Below are 14,572 nucleotides of genomic sequence, written 5' to 3' on the forward strand. Positions count from 1 at the left end.
CCCCTGTACTCTCTTCTACCAGTGCACCAGTCATGCCCTTGGAAAACAAAGTTAAAATGGCTATTAAAAGAACATTCAGTAGTAACTCTGAAAGTGGCTAACTGATCAATTTGAATGCTTACTGAGACAGGAAAATTGAGAAAATAGATAGTCATATGTTATTTGCCACTAAGGGAGCAAAACCACATCCTTTTTCTATATTGTAAATTTACACCTAGTTTGAATGCCAACACTTTCGCTTTTCTGTTTTAGTAGAGGCAAACTGATCCAAATTGTGGAAGATCTGCTGCCTATTACTTAATGTATTGAACCCACGTGTCCAAAAACACACATCCTTCAAACTGCAGTCTGGGATGACACAGCTAAATTCAAGATGGGGATTGCCGACGTGGCTCTACAAAGTAAAGTTGACTCTACATAGTGTAAGAGCTCACTTACATAACAATTAGTAGCATAAGGATTTCTGTATTATTTAAATATTTGTATCTATAATAAAAATTCATAGAGACAGTGACAATGATTTTATATATATAAAATCTAAAACCTGAAGGCGAGACACATCCAGTAAACTCCACTTCCAAAACTGCAGAAAACCTTAAAGGTACATTACACTATACAGACAGTTCCTCAAGCTCAATTAATTAAATACTTTGTGCACCTTAGATTTTGAAATAATCATACAAATTTGAGAGTCATGATTAGATCAATCTTCACATGGAACTCCCTATTGGAGTTAGAGGGAGTTCCATATATGGAGCTCTTACAGGATTGTATTCTATTCTTGCAGTCAAAATCATAAAAGGGCTGAGTCTTATGATGAAGTTAAAAAGAGTTTTACCTGAGTAACAAGTGTAGGGTCAAACCTTATACTTTTAAAAGCTGCATTTTTGAGATTCTTCTCTTTGAAACAATGTTTGGTAAGTAGCTTCAAAAAGATATGAACACAGACAGACACAGGACCAGACCAGTTGTGCTAGGCACTTTACAATCATATAGATATAGAAAGACACAGGTTCCCTACTCCAGTGATTTTACAAACTAATTTCAGACAAGGTACACTAACTGATGTTACAAATAAGAGGGGAAATGGAGAATAAGGGCAACAGTGAGATGAATAGGCCTTTACATAGGCTAAGAATGTACACAATTGATGGTTACACACACATTTACATAAAATATAACAGCAAACTCCACATATCAGCACACGCCTGGGTATGCTATCTAGCCACTGAGGATCAAATGCATTACTTTTGGTGAGACACTGTCCTTTATTAATAATATTCTTCTAATATACTTTTAGATTTCATACATCAGTATGAATGTCAGCAGTGAGAATGGTCCAGTCAAAAATACCAGGGACAGATTGTGTATGGGCACTATGTAAGTTCACAACTTGGGAGGAGTGGATAGGCACTCCCATTCCTTGTATCCCCTCACAGTTTCTGGGCAATAATGGCAGTCTCTTGGTCACAAGGAATGCACAAGGCTATTATCCACAGTGGTTCTTGCATCTTCAGATTGAACAGATGGGGCAAATAAGGTCACAGAGAAAAGAGTATGCTGAATCTTGTAATTATGTGGCATAAGGTTTGCACTCTTTTAGGTCTGCAAAGCATTTGTCTGATACAGGCATTGTACCTGCTCAGAGCAGAGTGTTGCACCTGTTCATAATCCTTAACGAGGGCCAATGCCTTAAAGGCACAATTGATCCCGAAGTGCTGTAACTATATAATGCTGTTGTCTTATAAATGCCTCTTTGTAATGATTAATGATCTAATATGTCTAGTACAAGTTTTAATTTACATTGAATTAAAAATATTAAATACATAATTCATCTAAAATGTCAGCAGCCAGGAGAATTGCTTAGTTACATACAGAACATGTACTGCTAATTTCAATTTATTTTAAAATGATATATTTGACAAAATCTATTTTTATGTGGTGCATCATGTGTTTTATTAGACAGAAGAAATAAAACAGTAAACATCAAGGCTTTTTATAGCAATAATAGCATAGCAAAATAAACCAACCTACTTTTTCTACGTTTCATGTTTTCATATTTCATATTAATCTTCTATTGAAAAAAAAACCCTATTTTTCAGTTTATAAAACAATAATAAAGCTGAATCCACTTAAAAGAATATCTATTAGCAGAATACCTACTTAAAAGAGGAATTTGTATGTGCACCAAACATGAATAGTGTAGAACAACCCTTTAATTAATAATAATGGACAAAAAAGCAGATCAAGGAACCAAAAAGGGAAGCACCTACAATATAAAGGCTATTTGGTCTGTCAGAGAAGTAGTCTCTGTGTGTCAAATATGTACCTATTCAAAACCAGAGAACTTTTTGCATAAAACCATTATGATTCTAGCAAGTGTATATGAAAATCACATCTCAATATTCAGACTGTATATAACAAAAGAATAAAGCTACAGTCTCATCTGTATTGAAAACCTTGAACAAAAGATTGCAAATTATGGGATGGATTTGGGGCACCATAGACTGTAGTTGCAAGGACACCCCACAAACATATGACATATTTTGTAACATCTTGTTTCCTAATGTTACATCTTATTCTACACATCAGTCGAAAGAAAAAAAAAAGGCAATTTTTGCCAACTTCTTTAATTGTAATTGTATAACTGAATGTTGGGATATAAATTTCATTTACAAAACAATGCACAGTGCCATACAACTAATCCTGTAGGCAGGATAATGGAAATTACTTATTCACACCTATCCAGTTCTGAATATGCAATGAAAGTTATGAACAATTGTAGCTTCACTGATTTGATAATTAAATCTATTAGGGACACGTCTGGTAAGGGAAAAGACAGTTGAAACACACTTTTTTCTCTCTCTCTCTTTTATGAAAGAATTTACTGGTAATATTGTTACCTAAGACTAATATAAAACTGATACAAAATTGTTATTGGCCCAATTTTGCAAGCTTTGGTCATGTCGTGAAGTACTTACTGATTGACTTCAAAGGGACTGTTTACGAATATTCAACCTGTTCAGCATTATAAGACTAGTCCTGACATCATCTCTGCAAGAGGCATAAAACCTCTTTAGCCTTTCTAATAATCTACTTCTGATCCAGAAGTCTTTTCATATGTGGAACTCCCAGCAAGATCAAGGTAACACCTTAGTTCATATATTATACAAAGTGCAAAAATATAAATGAAAAAAAAATTGAGAGAGAAAGAGAAGTGTATTTAATTGCTTTTTTTCTTAACTAGCTATTATTTCTATATAATGATATACTACATGTGTGGGTGCCTCTCACTTTGCAAAAATATTGTATCCCGCTGCCCTCTGGCAGTCCTACTCAATTGTGTAAGATCATGCTGCTCGCTAAGACCTGGAGGCTCGAGACCCCTAATACTGTTATACAGGTATGAGTGTTTCACAGTTAATTATGTAATTTACTTATATAATAATATCACTGTATCATTCTCCATGGCCCTGGGTGCAGGATGTACATGAAATCTAACATCATATTAAAATAAACTTTCCATAATAAAAAAAATAGCACAAACAGCCCCACTGCCAATCCTAAAGCAGTAAATAACATCATTACAATCCATAGTTAAGTAAATGCTTGATCAACAGGACGTGCTCTGCTCTGCTGTGTAAACAGTGGTAAACTCAGGCTCTGGCAGATCCCCAAAGAGAGTGAGTTCCATTGTAGGGAACCTCTATTAAAGTTGCACCGTCTCCAGTCCTCAAAAGAGTGCATGTACAGACTGTCAGAAAATTCACCTTAGCTGATCCGAATTGTCATGGTGGATGTGGAGAGAGGCAGTATTTAAGGTAGCTAGGTCCTAAACCACATCACAGTTTAGATAATAGAACCAAACCTCCTGAAGTGCACTAAGAACCATATGAGATGCCAGTGCAGTTCATGATTTGTAATGATTAATGTGCTGCTACATTCTCCTCTAGCTATGTCTGTGAGTGATCTCCACGATGGGTAGGACCAAATAGAAATCATCGCAACAGTCCATCCTGGAGGTAGCAAGGCATGGATAACTACTATAAGGTCCACAATATCAAATAAAGGCCGTCATCTCCTAGATCACTACTGATGACAAAAATATTACAAGCAAGCAAGCATTTACTACCTTGTACTCTAAGAACAGCCAGTAGTTCAAAAGGCACCTTAAAAGAGCACACCTCTTGATAAAAGTGTTATAATTTTCCCCTAGCAATTCATCAAATTGCTTCCCCTATCAACCTACATTCCTTCCCCTCCCCCCCCACCTCTCGGATTGAGCTTTAGCCTGCTCACCGTCACATAGTTCCCAGACTCAGCAAGGTATTGGGGAAGCAAGGAAACCGCATCATCTTTTCTGATACAAAATAAGTTACACACTGATGCCACCACAGCACAAAGGATCTGATCCAAAGTCCACTGATATCAACAGAAATATTTCCACTGACTTCAGTGAGATTTGGATTGGGCCAATACATCTTACATGGGGCTGTCCATAAATTATGTAACATCAATTCTGCATGTTTGTTTCACTGTTATAAGGGGTAGATGGGTTTTGAAAATCACCAAAAAATGTGTTAGTTGATTTATGGAGAGCACCCAATCTCAAGTAGTGGCTTCACATACACATTACACAAGAAAGGGTAACAGACTAGAACCCTACAGGACCATATGTGAAAGGGCTGTTGGAGTGAACAGGCTTAACACACAACCATTTTGAGACTAAATTTCCAAGGACTGATAAAACAAGGAAAGACTTGATTTATTCCTGGATGGTGATGACTTTGTTAGCCACTGCCGTGCAACGTACAACTTTAGTTGCTGTTTCCATTGCCCAGTGTTCTGTATTTACCCCCGCCCCTTTTTGGGTGGGGGGGGAGGCTAACTTCTAACATTCTTACAATGATTAAAGAGGAATTATATCTTTGTATAAATAGAATCAAGAAATGGTTATCTTGTTTATTTTTTTAAGCCAAAAGATGGCCCTGTGAAGTAGTTTGTAATGTTGCATAAAACAGGGAGATGGTTTGAGTTTCATAATTATCGGTCAAAAGCTCAAACTATTCAAAGCATTTAACAGATGTAACAAAGAAAAAAATATACTTTTGTAATTTCATTATGTATTGGTTTAGGTCACTAATATAATATTAGAAGTCATTTTTCAATATTGGTCAATGATTTCTATACTGCTTCCAATCTCTTAATATTTCCAAATGTTAAAAAGCTCATAGCAAGAAATATAAATATTAACTAAATAAGCCAAATGAGACAAAAATGAATGATTAATTTACAGTAAAAATCCTGTCAGAATGTTTGTACGAAGTATAATGCAAATTAATTAAACAAGGAAAAAAGATTATACTTTATAAATCTAACTCTGTAATGTTTTCTGTCAAAGAAATTACTGTAGACAAAAGACAGGAACACCAAATACTATCTTTTAAAATGAAAGAAAGATATTTACTTATCCATATACAACGGATCAGTTTCATATATTATTCTGACTGTTCTATAAGCTTGTCAAAAAGATTATATTATTTAAAAAACACCTTTATTGCACAATGCATCACTAATTTCCATCAAGACAGCGTCCAGAAAAAAATTGGAATGTTTGGGCATGCTTTTAGACACCATCAGTCCTTCTCTGATAATCTTAAAACAGAGAAAAAGAAAGCACTGAGGATTTTCATGTAAATTGTAGTAAATAAATATGCTGGAGATTTATTGCTTGCATAGAAAGCCACCTTTCAGCAAGGTACAGTTAATGCAAATAACTTAATATCCCTTTATTGTCAGTTACCATGGATACATTTTACTCAATAGAAATCATGAACTGTGAACTTGCATGATATATTGCAATCGTTAAACTATGATAAACAAAAATACTTATCTATGCCAAGAATCCAAATATTTGCTTCAAATACAGTATCAAAGACAGCTGTGAAGACATGCAGAATTTCAAGTATCTTCTACTCTCCTATATCTATACCGCTAATGTTTTTTCTAAATTATATTTAATATAAAAATAGAAAAAAAACAATAAGGCAATCCAGCTATTTCCTATCTGATCTCCTATTAGCTGGAAATCAATAGAAGCTGATTTAAATGGAAGCATGGTCAGACAACATGTTTAAAAAAATATATTCAAAACTACATTTCTCAAAATGAAATTCTCTTTTCTCTCCTTTTCATGCCTTGCCTTCCATTAGAATCATTCAAATAATTTCCATCTACAACCAGATTCTCTTACTCAATAGTGTACTCAATCTTGATCACCAAATTCTCTCATCAAATCGCTGCATGAAAATGTAAGCCTTTCAAGTCCGTAGATGAAAGATCCAGATGACTTTTTGTACAGCTATGTTAAGGAATATTTTGATTTATAATACTACTTCTTTTAATGGACAGACATGCCTTTCATTTAGACACTGTATACTGGTCATAATAATGCTATTTTTATTTCCCGAGCAAAGCATTCAACTCGAGGCATTTCTCTCTTTGGCTGTAACATAACAACTTTGAAACACCATTGATTTTGGTGCAAATCAGACCACCAGAAAAGCCTGCATTCCCTTAATCCACCTTCCCCCTGCCACAATCTCCCTGTGTGCCACATTCCCACACCCCTCTGTTTCATGGACTCCACCAATAGTACTCACCCATTCCCTCATGACAGGGCCTATTGTCTTATGGTCTTCAGCTACCTGTTATTTTCTATACATACCCCAATTAACTGTGCTGAATTTGAGCAAAGCATAAGATGGAATTCACCTACTAACCTGGAAACAGGACAAGGGTTGCAGCGTATCCCTCTGGCTGCCACTGCAGCCTATGTTTTAATGGGAGCCAATCCACTATACTGGGACATCTCATTTGTTCCCTTACACAGAAAACTCTTCTATGGCATAAAGGTGGTGCAAAGGCAACCTTACATAGCCACTCTACCTACAGTCCCAAAGTGAAGTATAAATGACCTTTTGCCAATGACCTCCACCTCAGGTGAATTTCACCTTATAACATTTCATAATGTAGATTTCCCACTTCTCGTATAGTTTTAGCTACAACCTTCAAATAAGTCATTTACATAGGGAAATAATATTTATTTCCAGGTCTTATTAGCAGGGTATATAAATACTTTCTGCCATAGCAAAGAGCAGAGGACAACTAGACAACTATATGTACAACTAGAATTTCCTCACTGTTTTACAAGAGTCAGTGCAGCATTCACAAAGCCAGAAATGTCTTATCCACATCATTCTGTTTACAAAGCAATTAATTAATGGCAAAAACACAGTGTGGGAATAAAATTATACCTATCAACCTCAAAAAAAGTATTGTTTCATTGTTTTGAAGTATTGAAGCTATTTAGTTATTAAGAACACAAGCTACACTGTGAATCTTCTAAATAGAATCACCATCCTAGAAACTAGAAATTTGCCTGTAAAGCATAATTCATTATAGAAATAAATAAATACATACATACATACATACATACATACATACATAGTGATAATTGGCCAAGTTTATGAAGGCCCTACACTCAACTTAGTGGTATTTGTCTGTCTGTGATGCAATAACTTTTGAATGCTGCATCCAATCAATTCCAAAATTCCAGGGGAAAGTTCTAAGCGTCGATAGCCAGAACTCTATTGATTGTAATGAAAATCAGAAAACCAAAAAGGGAAAAATGGGAGACACACGAAGCCCCTGCCAGCCACAGCCTCAAGCATTTCTGTAATAAGACTGGAAATAAGGTGTTCAGACTGGAAATGAAGAATAAATTTTTAACAGTGAGAGTAATCAATCATTGGAACAATTTGCCAAGGGTCATGGTAGATTCTCCATCACTGACAATTTTAAAATCAATATTAGATGTTTTTCTAAAAGACATGCTTTAGGAATTATTTTGGGAGACTTCTGTGACCTGTGTTATACAGGAGGTCAAACTAGGTGATCGTAATGGTCCCTTCTAGCCTTGGAGTCTATGAATTATCTACAGATCAAAGAACTTCCCTATTGTACTCATTGCCTCCCAGCATAACAATGCTCCTAACTCATTTCTGCTCATCTTCCCAATAGAGTTTAACATGTTGATACCCCAAATTACTTATTTCCTGGGCAGAAAGAAGAATAATGGTGGGGCAGGAGGAGGAGGAAGGGAGAATTGGGGTTTGCACACAACCATTGGCATGGGGTTTGAATGGAGGACACTGGTATGGGACATACAGAGCCCCTGATGGGGGGAGATGGGGAAGAGGGCTGAGAGAGACACTAGCACAAGGGTGAAGTGGACATGGGGGTGAAATGGAAATGGAAAGAAAAAAATGGGAGGCAGACAGAGCTCTTGCCATCAGGGTGGGGAGGAATGGGAAAAATGAGGGTTCACATTGAACCCCTGCCATGGAGGGAATGAGTGACACTGGTATGGGGGGCGCACAGAATCCGAGGTGGGGGGAATATTGGAAGACCCTGGTATAGATGTAGGGGGAAATGGGAGGCATGGGGTGGAAAGGGGAGGAATACGATTGCACACAGTGCTCCTGTAAGGGAGGGGGATAGGGGACCGTCAAATAGAGAAAGGGAAGCCACAGAGACCCATAGAGTAGGGGGGAATGGGGCACACAGAATCCCTGGTGAAGAGGAGGTTGGAGGACTCTGATATGGGAGGATGGGGGAAAATGGGGAACATAGGGGAAAACAGGGGAAGATTGAGGGAACCTGGTATAGGAGAAGAGGGGCACACAGAGCTCCTGGCATGGGAAGAAAGTGGGGTTGCAGGGAATCCCTGAAAAAGAGGGGATGGCAGGGCAGTACACAGGGAGTCAGTGGGGGTGGGGGAGAGGAGAATATGTGTGTACTCCTTACATCCCTCCATTCCCATCCAGAAGCTCCCTGTATACAATAAGCCCTGGTGTGTGTGATAAGATCAGCCTATACAAGCTATGAAATATGTGACTCCCTAGCATTAATTGTGACAGCACACGATCTGTACCCAATCTTGCTGAAACTGAAGTCAATGGCAAAACTCTCATTGACTTCAATGGAAGTAGGACTGGGCCAGAGATAGAGACTACAGGCTTGTCTATACTTACGCGCTGGTTCGGCGGCAGGCAATTGAACTTCTGGGTTCGATTTATCGCGTCTTGTCTGGACGCGATAAATCGAACCCAGAAGTGCTCGCCGTCGACTCCGGTAATCCTGCTCGGCGAGAGGAGTACGCGGAGTCGACTGGGGAGCCTGCCTGCCGCATCTGGACCGCGGTAAGTTCAAACTAAGGTACGTCAACTTCAGCTACGTTATTCACGTAGCTGAAGTTGTGTATCTTAGTTCGAATTGGGGGGTTAGTGTAGACCAGGCCAAGCATTGATAGTATAAGTTCTGTTGGAGGAAGCTGATCCTGCATTCTTGAACACTCAAAACAACCACTGACCATCAGTAGCTGGAAAGGATAAAAATGATAAATATTTGTGTAGCATATTTACAAGGAGTTGCTGATTGTTGCAGGAGTTTCCTGCCCGTTGCATTTTATTTTAGTCCTTTGTACAAGAGGTTGACTTCTGCAAAATTGGTCTAGTGTACAGGAATAAATGTTGCCTTCCAGGTCATGCAAATCCTCAATGGCTGCACATGTGCTTTGCTGGACAGGGCCCATATTTTAATGCCTTCTCAGCAACAGCATAACATCTTGTTTCTTTTACCAAAGTTATATGACTTCTAGAAGAGTGGAAATAGTTTATGCAGAAAAATTACTCCTAACTATTGTTAAAAATCTCCTATCAACCTCAGAAAAATGTTACCTTCCTTTAGAAAACACCAGGGACAAATTCTGCGCTCAGATACCTACCCACTGAAAGCAATGAGAGCTGTAATCAGACAAACAAAGGCAAATGTTCCCCTTAAGATCTCTAATGTTCAAAAGATATTTTGATATGTGCATTTCTTTTTAAAAGTGCTGCCTATAAGGTAAATTAAGTAACATATAATGGGACACTAGCAAGGTCTGATAAATACTGATTTTCAACAAATTACTAAACAGATAGCTATCTTATGAATAAAGTATTGTTGCCTAAGCTAAGATCACGAGTGTTTTGCCCTAACTTTTGCATCCTTCATTTGCCAATTTTGTTTAGGTTTTAGATTTTAAAATGATGCATATTGAATTATACACATTAATTTGTGGAGTAATGTTTTACCTGTCTCCATCCCCCTCCATATGTGATTTGCTCACCACTTGCATGCACAACTTGCATGCACAACAACTTCTTGTCTAACATATTCCATAAATATATAGTTTCTTTACACAACAGAAAAAAAATAACTTACATAAAAACAACTTATGTAAACATAACTCAACCAGATTGCACAATTATCAGTGGAAATATTTTACATTGTTTGTGAACTTCAGGACAGAACTTAGTTAAAAAATACATTAAGTCTCACTTACTTTGGTAGAGTTTTCAAATGATTTTCTCTTAACTCCAAGATACGCAATTTGACAAGTCTAGAAATACCAATATAAAACAGTATGATTAATACATTCAAGTGAGAAAATACTTCTGAAACCAATAAGAATTACTGGAGAACTGTTTATTCCAGTACAAAAAGATTTAGCCACGTATTTCATTACATTATTTTTATGTACCTGGCCAGTCTCTGCTGGAAAGTATTACCATGTGTCATTTGCTAGAAATTATTCTAAATCAATTTTTGATGATTATTCAAACAGGAGAAATATGGTGAAACTTAATTTACCACAAATATTTCCAGTTCTGTAATAGTAACCAACTTCAGCTCAAGTTGCATCAAGCTTTGATTACTGGCAATAGGTTTTGGTCTGGAAAATCATGAATACCCATGTAAAAGGATTAAAATTGTTTCAAATATTTAGAGCACTTACACAGATGCATGGCATTTTGAATGACTGTTCACAAGTTTACACAAATTTTTGTAGAGGTCATAATTTCTTTTTGCATTTTTGGGCCTTGATCCTACAACTGACTGCACACAGGCAGACTGCTACCCCAACACAGATCCCCACTGACTTTTATGGGATTGAAGCACAAGCCTACAGTTCACCATGAGCATAAGTGCTCCGTTGAATTAGGGTCTCTATACTGCAGTAATTTACATCTTCAAAACATTGTACAAATATTAAATAATGAATACTCACAACACCCTTTGAGGTAGAACAGCAAGTTCACAAATGGGAAAACAGAGACAAAACAGGGACACACAAAATGGGGGTTGAGGATCCAGGATTAGAACTCAAAAGTTTTTGGCTTTAAGGGCCTGTTCCAGTGCTCAGCCATGGTGACCATCAAATGCCAGCCATTGACTTCAATGGACTTCAAATCATGCCGCTATTCCTGGGTTCTTTTATCTTAGACCATTGTTAACCCCAGTGGTGAAGGGTATAGGAGTCAAGGGATCTCTACTCCTGACCCAAAGTCCTACAATTTCAGCTGTAGAGAATCTGTGGAGTGTTAACTGTTGCAATAATTAGGCCTGCAAATAAAGCCTAATTATAAGCTCAACTGTAAAAAGTGAGAGAAAGTTCATAAGATGCCATGGTAACCTATTACAATAAATGCAGATGGGGAAAGGTGCAAAAAAGAGGCAAAGACTGAATACGTTCAAACAAAAAGGTCTACTGATATTATAATTCAAGGACTGTGTTAAAAACATGCCTGGTAGACAAAGAACAATGTGAGACCAGAAATCAATTAACCAAAATTATTGTGTCCGAAATTAGTTCCAATTGGTGGATAAAAGATTGAGAGAATGGGCTATTCCACCCAACACTCCCTTTTAGGGTTCTTAAAAAAAAAGAGAGACTTTGGGGGGAATACAGATAAATGGATGGAGGCTACTCATGATAATGGCTGATTTAGTCTCCACACCCTCTTCCACCAATGTGTCCTTTTCATTCCCTACCTTATTTCTTTTCTTTTCTCTCTCTCTCTCTCTCTCTCTCTCTCCTTTTTCCTTCTGTCTAGTACGAGTCTGACTTAGCTGACCAGGACTGTATATTTTTCAACACTTCTGTAAGCCTGTGGCCAGAAAGAGGCAGCAAAATGCAATTCTCTAAACAACGGATGCTGGTACAAGTTTGCCAGGTCTTGGAGTGGTTGACAAGACCACATGCTGGGCCTATGTTTCTCCAGAAGTAAGTTGCAAGTGAGTCTCAACACGAGAGACACAAGCTGCATTTTCTATCTGAGCTGTTATTTTCTTTCCCCTTTTGTGTTTGTCTTGTTTTGTCTTCTAGGAAACAGGACTGGAACAACAACAGCTCCAGTCCATCTTAACTAACTTCTTCTCTTTTCCCCTGAAAAGTTAATTATTATTACCATCTTTAATACCATCTAAGAGACTGTCAAACAAGGGGGTTTTTCCTTCTAAAAACTCTTCAGCTAAAGAGAAAGGGAACAAGGGATATTGTTAAAATTAAAGCCTTATTTAAAACTTTACATTTCCAGTGCTTTAATTGTCTGTCTTCTTTTCTGTATCCTTAATAAAAGGTTAAAAAAATAATGGTGTATTTGCCAAGGTACTATGTGGGCTGAAGTCTCTATATACCAAACCACAAACTGTGTTTAAAACTGTAATGTTGGACAGTTTCAGGGTCATGTTAACACCTTTGACTCTTTGGGCCCATATGCTAAATTGAAACAGAATTCTCTTAAGTGTTTTGGGAGCATGAAAAATTTGTACCAAGCATTGTCTTCCCATGATTGACTGATTCCACTCTGCTCAGGCCTGAACTTAGTAAAGGGTTCTGTTAAACTGGGTTAACCCGCATAATTCTTTTGCAAGTTTGCCACTCCTAAGTAGTGAGGCCAGCCAAAAGCCATGACACTGAAATCTTTAGTTTACACCACACTATCCTTTCTGTATATGCCAGGGAAAGATATTTCAGAAAATTTTAGAGGGTTTTTGAGTGATTTTGTTGATATTATTTTTTATACCCCTCTACCTCTAAAGTCAGGCTCCCTATGTACCATGAGTCTAACTGTACAGACCTCTGAGGGAAGGAAAACAATCAAAGTGCATGATAAATGCAATATGTACTATATATTGAGGGGATATCCTGGTGTTAAACTGCAGAAGCATGTCATGCATATATTTTCCACTGATCTTTGACCACATTGCCTGCCCTCCACATAAAACCATCTCCCTTGAGATTTACTCAAATATTTCAAACCCCAGAGCAAGCTAAAACAGCCAACATTTTTCTTCCTGTTTCTTTTTAAGCGGGAATTTTTTCTCAAATTACTCCTGTCCAAAGCCCAGGACTGGTAAGATTCAGTTCTGGGTCAGTGTTTTGAAGTACAAAAAATGTAGCAGCTTAAAATTCAATACCTCATTATCCTGCAGGGCTAGAAAAAGGTTTAATACCATTGGAAAGAGAAATTCCCAGATTACCAATGGGACCCAGCATTTACTTCCTAAGATAGCAGACTTTGAAGTCATGACTTTTTTATATATAGAAAAACTATTTTAAGTTATTATCAGAGCTTTTATGGCTCCCTCTGAGCCCTGTACAATCAGACTCATGGTAACTAAGGCAACCAGCTTTATACGCAGAAGGTTACAAGAAATACTCCCAATACACTTTTTTAAAAAATAAATCTAAAAGTATTCCTAAAATAGTTTTTTCTGAAACATATTTTGCAGCTTACAAAAAACATGAAAGATTTTGTCAACATTCATTTGAGATGATCTGCATAAGTAATTTGTGGCTTAACTACTCATGAATAGTATGATCATCCCCAACCCAAATTGATAAAACCTTTATACCACACCACCATGTATGACAATTTCTATATTGGGGTGAGCAAACTATGGCCCAAGGGCCGCATCTGGCCCTCCAGATGTTTTCATCCAGCCCTCGAGCTCCCGGCTCCTATGCGTAGGAACCGCGGCCAATGGGAGCTGCAGGAAAGGCGCCTCCACGTAGGAGCCAGATGGGGGACATGCTGCTGCTTCTGGGAGCTGCTTGAGGTAAGCACCACCCGGAGCCTGCACCCCTGACCCCGCACCCCTGACCCCCTCTTGCGTCCCAACCCCCCGCCCCAGCCCTGATCCCCCTCCTGCCCTCGAACCCCCTCGGTCCCAGTTCGGAGCACCCTCCTGCACCCCCCAACCCCTCATCCCCAACTCCACCCCAGAGCCCGCACCCCAAGCAGGAGCCCTCACCCCCTCCTGCACCTTAATCCCCAATTTCATGAGCATTCATGGCCCGCCATACAATTTCCACACCCAGATGTGGCCCTCAGGCCAAAAAGTTTTCCCACCCCTGTTCTATAGCCTCAACACATAAGGTAAGTGTACTTTACATATTTACTGTACGTACACAATGTATGGTAATACAGGGTAAAATCCTGCAATCCTTACTCAAGCAAAACTTCCCTTGATGCGATAGAAGTTCTATTTAAATCTGGACTTCAGGATTGGGCCTACAATTGGTTACACTGAGGTGGAAATCCAAACAGAGATGCTGGCAATATCTTGAAATTAGCCTGTCTCTTTCAGCAGTCATTGGAGTGGCTACACTGCACACGCAGAG

The 14,572-nt window shown here is 38.2% G+C and overlaps 1 protein-coding gene across 1 annotated transcript in view; it reads right to left on the reverse strand.

Moving 5' to 3' along the window:
• The window catches only part of LOC112115942 (leucine-rich repeat-containing protein 7), a 243,760-nt gene that overhangs the window by 158,620 nt on the left and 70,568 nt on the right, over positions 1–14,572 (reverse strand). The window contains exon 6 of the mRNA XM_029912345.1: positions 10,448–10,504. Within this exon, the coding sequence (XP_029768205.1) occupies positions 10,448–10,504 (57 nt within the window). The remainder of the gene's footprint in view (positions 1–10,447; positions 10,505–14,572) is intronic.

This window comes from Terrapene carolina, unplaced genomic scaffold, assembly GCF_002925995.2.
Source record: "Terrapene carolina triunguis isolate 2854851 unplaced genomic scaffold, T_m_triunguis-2.0 Scaffold210, whole genome shotgun sequence".
NCBI lineage: Eukaryota > Metazoa > Chordata > Testudines > Emydidae > Terrapene > Terrapene triunguis.